Source organism: Saccostrea echinata, unplaced genomic scaffold, assembly GCF_033153115.1.
Source record: "Saccostrea echinata isolate AGI-Se365-2 ecotype Australia unplaced genomic scaffold, CSIRO_AGI_Sech_v1 ptg000056l, whole genome shotgun sequence".
Taxonomy (NCBI): Eukaryota; Metazoa; Mollusca; class Bivalvia; order Ostreida; family Ostreidae; genus Saccostrea; species Saccostrea echinata.
Window position 1 is genome coordinate 16,065,982 of NW_026889805.1, and position 9,189 is coordinate 16,075,170.

A 9,189-nucleotide genomic window follows, 5' to 3' on the forward strand; every position below is an offset into this window, starting at 1 on the left:
CTTGACCTACATTCTATACAACCTTAACCTATTTGTGTAGGAGTATCCTGCAGTTTTACTAAACATGCCATGCCCAAACTTTTTACTAACCATGCCCAGTTCATAGAATTTTTAATCAAAATATAAAATGCAATATTGAAGCCCCTGAGGGTTTCAAACCTTGAGATAAATGTTCAGATTGAGGAATTCCCTCTGGCTAACATTATCAAAGATTTTACTTGCAGGGACTCGGATAAAGCCCTAATGTTAGTGCAAACCTATCTGATATACCATGCAGGTATTAAAATAAAATCCCCCAATTTCAATTGGAAATCTCTGGTGCATACAGACAAGTATAAAAACAAATCTTTAAAATTGATTTTCTGTGTTGGGGAACATTTTCTATCAACTTCAACAAGATTGACCCTCTGAGTTCTGTCTGCACTTTTTCAAATGCTTTAACATACTTTTCCTATCTAGATAACCCTGGATTTGTTCCACTGCTGGTAAAGACCAGATTCATTAAACAGTTACCAAGACATCAAATCTACAATGTTAAGGTCAAAGTCTTCTGAGTCTGGAGCCATGAATATTTTATACAGCATGATCCACTGGTCAAACCTTTAACCTGTACTTTATGATGAAGGACTTAGTTCTATGTAAGTGTTAATATTCTCCTGTTTGTATAAACATAAGCAATTTTTGTAGCATTAATATTTATTAAGGACGAAACTCTATAAAAGACTGCATCAATAGGTCGGGATTGTTTTTAATGCATGATTACTGTAACCCTTCCCCCGCCCTTCCCAACCCATCCACACCAAACCCCATTAATTAAAATTGCAAAAAATACTAGAAGTAATTCAGAAACTAGAAACGTGTTTGAAAGTTTGAAATGTAGTCTACATTGAGTGGACTCATTGCTGTTTGTCCAAACTGCTGTACAAGTGCCTCAGACTTTCACACCAAATACAGTCATTACAGTGAAAACCGTCTAATCCAACACCTATGCAATCCCTTTCAGTTTCACTGTGAATTCCAACATTCATTTTCATTACCAATCCATTTCACTATTTTCTATTTTCCTGTGCAATATATTTCACTGTGAATTTTGACATTCATTTTCATTTTACTATTTTCCTTTTTTTATTGTATATAGAATTTCGTCATTAATAAATATTAATGCTACAAAAATTGCTTATGTTTATAGAAACAGGAGAATATTAACACTTACATAGAACTAAGTCCTTCATCTAAGCACTCCTTTAATTTTTCTCCATCAAATATTTTGGCCGATACAATCATAATTTCAGCTGGATAAAAGTACCGGGTACTGACAGATTTGAAAGGCCTGCTAGTGCATGTCAGATTACACAGGTTTCACTGTAAATACAAAACAATACTCACAGAGTGCATATTTCTACCAACCAAACTCCTCTTACCATTCATTTGCCTCTCATATCCCAATAGGGTATTGTTCATGAGAGCCAAAACAAAAACAAGTGAATTCTGAAACTGAATGTTAATTTGGTCCATATCAATCAAATCAATTTTTCCCTTTCCAATTAAAGCACACAAGCCTGTTTCCAAATTTTCACCACACTCTATGTATTTTAAGTGTTCCGATTTATTTTGTGGACTGCAAATCAAATCTTTTGGATGACTTATTACATCAACTCCAGTTGGGATAAAAGGTTTTTGAAATATTTAAACTCAAAACCAATGTAGTCAATTTTACAGAGCAATTAAATTTACATTTTTATTGACAGTAAATGGGAGTATGTGAGAGTAACTTCTTCAAATTCTTTACATGTTAACTACACATTGGTATGTCGATTAACCACATCATAAAATGTGTTATTTTTTTGGCTCATTGTGTTTTGTTCATGTAATGAAACACTGGCACACACTTTTTATTGAAGAAAACGGGTATCAATGTGAAAGAATGTGTGTTCCCTCCAAAATGAGTAAGGTTAAAAGGGGAGGAGGGTGGGGGATGTAGCAATGTTTAAGGAACATGAAGTAAGATCAAGGAAGTCTACATTCACTCAAGTTTCTTGTCCAATAATGAATCCTTAATATTGTTCTTAGAACTAGGGGAATTTTCTTCACACAGATCTTCTCTATGTCCTCATTTTCTTTTTTATCATATATAAGTAATGCAACAAAGAAAACTGTTAAAAACTAAACATTCCTCTCAAAATGGAATAAAAACTTGTAAACAGGTTAATTTTAAGTGTTTCCTTCTAAATTTTTTTTTCTTTTATATATTCAACAACAACAAAAATAAAATAAATGCTTTTTGCAATGACATTCTTTAAAAGTGTCATATACTACTTAAAGTCACTTCCTTCAGAAGCACTTTACCTATATATAGCTGTACTTCTTTAAAGAATCTATGGACACTGTATCATAGAAGCGCAGAGTGGGACTATGTTTTTAGTGTAAATGAAAACAGAATATAAAATTCTAATTTAGACAAATTAAATTTTGTGGAGCACAGAGAAACAGGAAGAGCCATCACACTATATGTGTACTAGTTAAACATGCATATTACACATTCCTTCGTCAGGGTTTGCAATGTGAAAGCACTAAAGGCATGTAACAAAGTAGACAGTGGGGAAAACACATACACTATGAATTCATTACACCAGAACAGCTGCCAGGTATATATAACAAACAGGTGAGAGTAAAAAGAGACCACACTTCAAACAAATCTCTCTACTTTATAAATGTATAGGCATTTTCAAAGGGGAAAACCCATAGCTTTTTTTTTTTAAATTTCATAAATTGTATACAGTTATACTAATGTTACTATAACAATTTTTTAAAACTGAGCAAAAAAATTGGAAAGGTTGTTGCTTCCCTTTCTCCATTTAATAAAGTTGCATTAAAAATAATGATATCTTTGACAAAGAGGCAATTCTTCTTTTATTTAAGTAAAGGATTTCATCTTGGAGTATATCATTATATTTAATAGAAAATAAAATCATCTTCTGTCAGGCCAAAGCCCTAACATCTCTTTGTGTGAACACCAGCGGGATAGGAATCAAAACACCATCTTCTGAACTAGATCAACATTTTAAGTGAACATTGACACTGTCTTCAACAAATGATTCTTCCAAATTTCAAGAAAAAAGAATTATTGACATGAGTCATTAACTTTTGTGTAATTTTGCGAGTTTAATGACTTGATTGTGGTAGAGTGATGCTTTAACCTGACAAATGAAAAACCCAGGACAAAATACACACCCTCAATAAAAACCTGCCAAAAAATATGTCCATCGTTAAACCGTACCAGTCCTGCTGTCATTAAAAAAAACAAGATCTCTTTATTTTCTTGCCTTGTTCCTCATAATGACTACAAAAAGCATTTTTATGAAGGAAAGTGTTGGAAATATGGCCTTGTTTGAACTTGATAAAAAGTTTTATTTCTTTGGAAATGCTTGTCTGGATTCTTGTGACAAACCTCTGAGTTATAAATCAAACTTGATAATTGTCACAGATAGTCTTATATTTCGCAAGTGGTGACAATGAATAATTAAAATTAAAGTTCCTGCTTACTCGAGCATGTTCAAATCTTACTGCATGCATTAGAAATGAGAAATTTCAATACACAGAACTAAAATAAATGAAAAAATGATTTCCAAACAAATCCTACAATATATATCAGTATGTACTTCATTTTTGCATTGATATCTATCCAGGAGAATTTTTGCGACTCTACAAACAATGATTGCTATGATATTTAAGGAATCTTTCAAGAAGATTTTCAGTCAATCAAAGTTTTGTTTCCAATCTAGATTGGGGGATTTTTATAAGGTTTATTTTCCACCTAAAATTTCTTATCTTCCTTCAACAGACCTCTGGAACAGTTGCATCATTCAAAGTTTCTAATGTGAAGTAACTACACTGCCAAATTTACACAAACTCTGCATGAGAAAAGACATATGGACTTGTGAGATACTTTTTATCCAAAGTTAAGTGATACCAAATCAAAAAGGGTTTGACAATAACAAATGTAGAAATGTACATTATTAAATTTATAGTGATTTAAACAAATTGTATAATTTTTTTTTCTGGGATTGCATAATGATAATCCAAATTTCAGGTTTCATTCAAATCTTTTTTAAAATATATATTAACAAATATGCACTGCCACATATGCATTTATGAGGTAAAAATTAAAGAAACCTTTTTTTTTTTAAACTAGCGATCCATCAAATCAAGCTAAATGAATGCTTGAAATCACATTCTTAACAATCTTTTAAAATGAACTGCCTGGGGGCCTGGCATTTAGAAAATAAACAGACTAAATGTACAACTCATTGGCATATTGTCTTTGGGGAGATTACTCTATAGATTAGGAAAAATGAAATTTAGTACATTTTTATTTTTACACTAATGGCAGAAAGATTAAAAATTTGGAATAAATCAAAAACTTTCTTTTTACTTTTTTTACTTAAGTAAATCCTGTCTTACATAATTCTTAATGTAATCTCTTTAACTCTATAAATTAATGCCGTTGTAATGTAATACCCCTTCTGTTTACGTAAAAAAAGACTTAGTTAATACATTCAAGAAGAGTAGATTTAACTGTCTGCAAATAGGACATGAAAAGACTTGCAAGGTTGTTATCAGTGTATGCAAACATAAGCTAGCCACTTCTGAGAAGGAAAACTGTGCCTTTTCCAAATTTCAAGTTATACAAGTTACTGAGCTTCTTTCTGGAGTTTCAAGGATGTTTAGGAAGCCAAATTTTAAAATTGTCAGTAAATTTAAGACCATTTGTCTAAAATAACATCAGTCGTCAGTACACAACTTCTTAGCTGATCAGATCCAAGATATTCTTCAGACCTGTCTACGGCTTGACGGAAAATGTAAACAGATATTGTTCAAGCCTGGACTCACAATCGACATTATCTAGTATAGTCTTGTAATCACAAAATTAAAGGTAAAAGGCAATTGGGTTATCAAATATTAGTTTCACTTCTAAAAACTACAGCACTGGGTATTTACCCAGATATCAAATTTAAACATGTATGAATGTGTATTGAAGATGCTAAGAGAATACTTTGTAACTAGACAATTTTTTAAACCGATATTTTTTCAAGATAAGTTAGTAATTCTACGTTTCTTTTTATCTGTGTGTGGGTAGCACTTGCTTGCGTGCTGCTTTTCATTCATAAACCCAGTCACTGAAAAAGTATGCAACTGAATCAATGATGTCAGAGGCACTTTCTGTAAATGTATAAAGCTCTCATTCCTGGCACAATGGCTCGAAGTTCCTCCTCCATCTGATGATATTAATGTCACTAGCCTTCATACTATGGGAGTGTGGAGAAGAAATTGTAAAGAATCTCCAACATTTTATTATTTTCATGACTTTCTTTACTATAAGTAACATAAACAATTTCTCAAAAAATAGAGATGAAGTGTTTCAGTTTTAAAAAATTAATAATACTGGTACCCAAATATTATTAATGGCAATTTGGAAATGACTATTCATAGACACTTACTAGCTAGTTGATAAAATGCCAATTTTAAATATATAAAAATCCACAATAAATCTTTTATCTTGAAGCGTCTTTAAACCTTTACCCTTGGGATATCGGTTGTGCTTGATATTTTAGTTACACTACAAGTGATCGACAGTTAACCAAGGAATTTGTGGCATGTGTTAGTTTTCATTTCACTTTTATAATAAAGTTAATATCAGGGCGCGATTTAATGTGTATCGACGCGTCCAGTTCATAATACGCAGATGACCCAAATTTACCTGGGACCCTCTTCGATACCCCAAAACCAGGTAAAGTAAATAAAGTGCTGTAAGAATGATCCCATAATCTCCTAACATAACTTATATCTTATTAATCCCCACTAACATGTTCTGTTCACCTTTCAAAAACTTTTTGGAATATTACGAAAGTTTCCCAACCTCGTTTTTCGATAGCTACCCAAACTGTACAAAATAATTTGACAGTCTTCGCAGTGGAAAAAGCTTACCTGGTTCCTTATATTTAGCACTTCCAGCGAATTCGCCGTTTGTCAGTTTTAATCCATGTACCAGTAATACCAGACAGAATAAAAGAAAATTCTTATGAGCCATCTTCCGTCTTAGAATGAACAGTAAACTATCATTTTTAGCCTTCTTCGCACTCCTTCGACAGCGTGTTTGTAAAACTAAAGTTTTGCGATGATACGATTTGCTGAACCTGAACCGGAAATGGCGTCAGAATAACAATAGTTATCAAGTTACGCGCGTTATTTTGTCAACAAGAGCACGTGGATATTGCACCTTCAAAAAGAATACTGTCGTGTGAACTTCAATAAAGAAAAATATTAAAGAAATTATGTTTCTGGTTGCACGCAAGCTTCTCATTTGTTCTTATTTTATAATTCTTAAAGAGTAAAAGAGAATGCCATTTGATAAACAGTTTTTTTCATTTGAAAAGGAGGCGTGACTAGGGGGCGGATCACTTTAATAGCAACCTATTCCAGAATTATTTCAGAGTTAAAACAGTGATATATGCCAATATATTGAATGAAATATTTGTATCTTTTAAAAAAAATGATTCACACACTTGAATTAATTTAAGTCAATATTAGCCATGTATTACATTTTAATTTAAATTAACTTTAAAAGAAATTTTCAGACACAGATAAACTAAATTCTAAATTGGTATCACTTTTACATTATCACTATTTTTAAATACTGCAAAGTACTTTTATATATAGGGCGTAACTTAATAGATAAAATAAACGTTCATAACAATCTGTGAGACTGGCAATAGAAATTTAAAAAAAAATGGCGAAGTAGTGATACTACTATTTCTTTTTTAAATTAACTTATATATATATTAAAATGTTGATGTGGTATTTGATGAACTATATATGCAATATACAGCGACACACAATGAATGATTCAATAAACAAGTTAAGAATTAAAAAAAAAAACTACTCACATCTAGATACGAGAACGTTAATTTAAATTTTACTTTTTAATTTTTTACACACAGTCATTAAACCATTCTTACCAGTTACACTGAAAATCCGTGATCTTTTTTTATCTTTACCAATACTATGCTTTAAAAAAGAAAAGGAATCTAAATATTTTAACTGTTTCTCTTAAACGTTCAGTAGCATTATTTAACCTTAGGTGCAATACCGACCAAATTCCCAAAGCCCTGTGACACGCAAATTAGTTTGAACCAAACTACTTTCATTTGTAAACATCAGAATGAATTAAATGAATTCATACTCTGAACAATAATAACTGCGAAAAATAAAAATAAAACAAATATATAGATGTAAATGGATGCATTTTTTTTTTCTTCGTTTTAACACTTAGTTTATTTACGTTAAAGTGGAATACAGTAGATGCAGAAAAAACTCGTTTTTTACAAGTTTATGTAGTTTAAATTGCACACATTTGCTACATGCAGACGTCAAGGAAACTATTTTATCAGAGCACATTTTTTTCTGCGAGCAGTTTTTCCTTTTTTTAATATCAGTTGCAAAAAATCCATGCGATCCTCGCTGTGATATGTGTGTATATGGCGTCAGTCTAGGTGTAGCATAGCTTTTTCTCTCTGTCACAGCGTCAGTCTAGGTGTAGCATAGCTTTTACTCTCTGTCACAGAGCTGACGTCATTTCGGTGTATTGGGGCACATGCTATTTTGGTAGTACTTTATCAGTTGATTTCTGTGTATGTGTTTGATTTTTTGGGCTGTCAAAAAATCGAGTAACTAGGAAGCAGCTCAAATCGCTAATTTTATTTCACCAACAAATATACTTATCAGTAAAAGTCTGGGATGGGATTGGGAAGATGAAGTGCGTTTTTAAAGAGATTAAAACAAATCATGTATAGAAATGGCCAACTTAAATGATTCTCTATTTATTTTCCAATTGAATTTTTTTTTCTAAATCATTTCTTATCAACGAAGTTTTTGTACCCACCAATTGTAAATAACATTGAAATAAATCAATTCCAACAACGGATGTTTACTCAGTATTCAAAAATCCATAATATATATACTGAATGTATTGCTTAACTTTGGTAATCTTTTTTCATTCCCCCCCCCCTCTCTCTCTTGTTCGGGTACCCTTAAGTTCCAAGTACTGTCCTCTCTGACATATTTCGTTTTTGTCATATACAAATTTAAGAAAAAATTCTAAATTTGGTAGAAAACAGTACGCTTATAAATATGGCACATCAAATACATGTATTGTAGCAAGATTTTTTTTTATTTACATATATTGAAAAAAAAACTTTATAAGCAAATTTCGCTATAAAAACAAGGCACAAGACGTATTCAGCCGACATTGACATGAATTTCAACCCCTCTTCCCATGCCAACCACCAAGAAAGGATATAGATTTTTTTTTTCATGATGAACCATCGATAGAGTTTATTTTCGAAATATTGGCATGCGTTACGAGCAGAATGGACTACGAGAAAAATACAAACTAAAATTCTAGTAGACGGATAACAAAGTTACGGAGGGACAATCATTGGTCATGCAAATGTTGACGATTCTATCAATATTTTACTCTTCCCTGGGGAGATCCACACGCCTCCACGACAAGAGGCAAAATCTCGTAGTATCTCATTTTAAAGGATGAAAATGCTGTTAACTGTCACTTTCCTCAAGAATCACCGCCATTTTACAAGCAGTCCAAAACATTAGCGTGGTTATGGCCAACAAGAATTAGATTACATCCTAAGGTTTTAACGACCATTTAAGGATAAGTAGACACAATGCAAACTTTATTACAGATGTGTTCATTTTTTTTCTTTGTCTTTATTGACATTGCACAAACCAATAAATCTTCAATTGATGCTTGTATTACATGTATTAAAAACACGCAACTATACCGAAATTGTTAATTTTACTGATTTAGCTTTAAATAATTCGGGGAAAGAAGTGCAAAATTGGGATTCTTTTTTAGTATATATTTTTTGTCCTGAAAAAGTAACATTATTTCTTTGAATGAAAAGCAGCAAGAATAATTCTGCCGTATTTTGCTATTGCCAACAATAGCTACTGCAATTTTCTCTCCCTCTCCCTCAACGTGCGTGTGTCTGTGGATCAAGGAGTGTGTTTCTTTATACAGTATATAACCTACAGCTTGAGCTAATTTTTTTCAAATTAGACAAAAATGCAAAAAGTAGTAATTTGAAACAATTCAATAATTTATTTAATTTA

At 31.9% G+C, this 9,189-nt stretch overlaps 1 protein-coding gene across 3 annotated transcripts in view; it reads right to left on the bottom strand.

The window, feature by feature from the left end:
- LOC133173030 (epidermal growth factor receptor-like) overlaps positions 1-6,205 on the bottom strand; it is a 70,188-nt gene extending 63,983 nt beyond the window's left edge. For all 3 annotated transcript variants that reach the window (XM_061307913.1, XM_061307911.1, XM_061307912.1), the window contains exon 1: positions 5,986-6,205. In XM_061307913.1, the coding sequence (XP_061163897.1) occupies positions 5,986-6,088 (103 nt within the window). In that variant the 5' untranslated portion in view covers positions 6,089-6,205. The remainder of the gene's footprint in view (positions 1-5,985) is intronic.
- Positions 6,206-9,189: the final 2,984 nt, after the last annotated feature.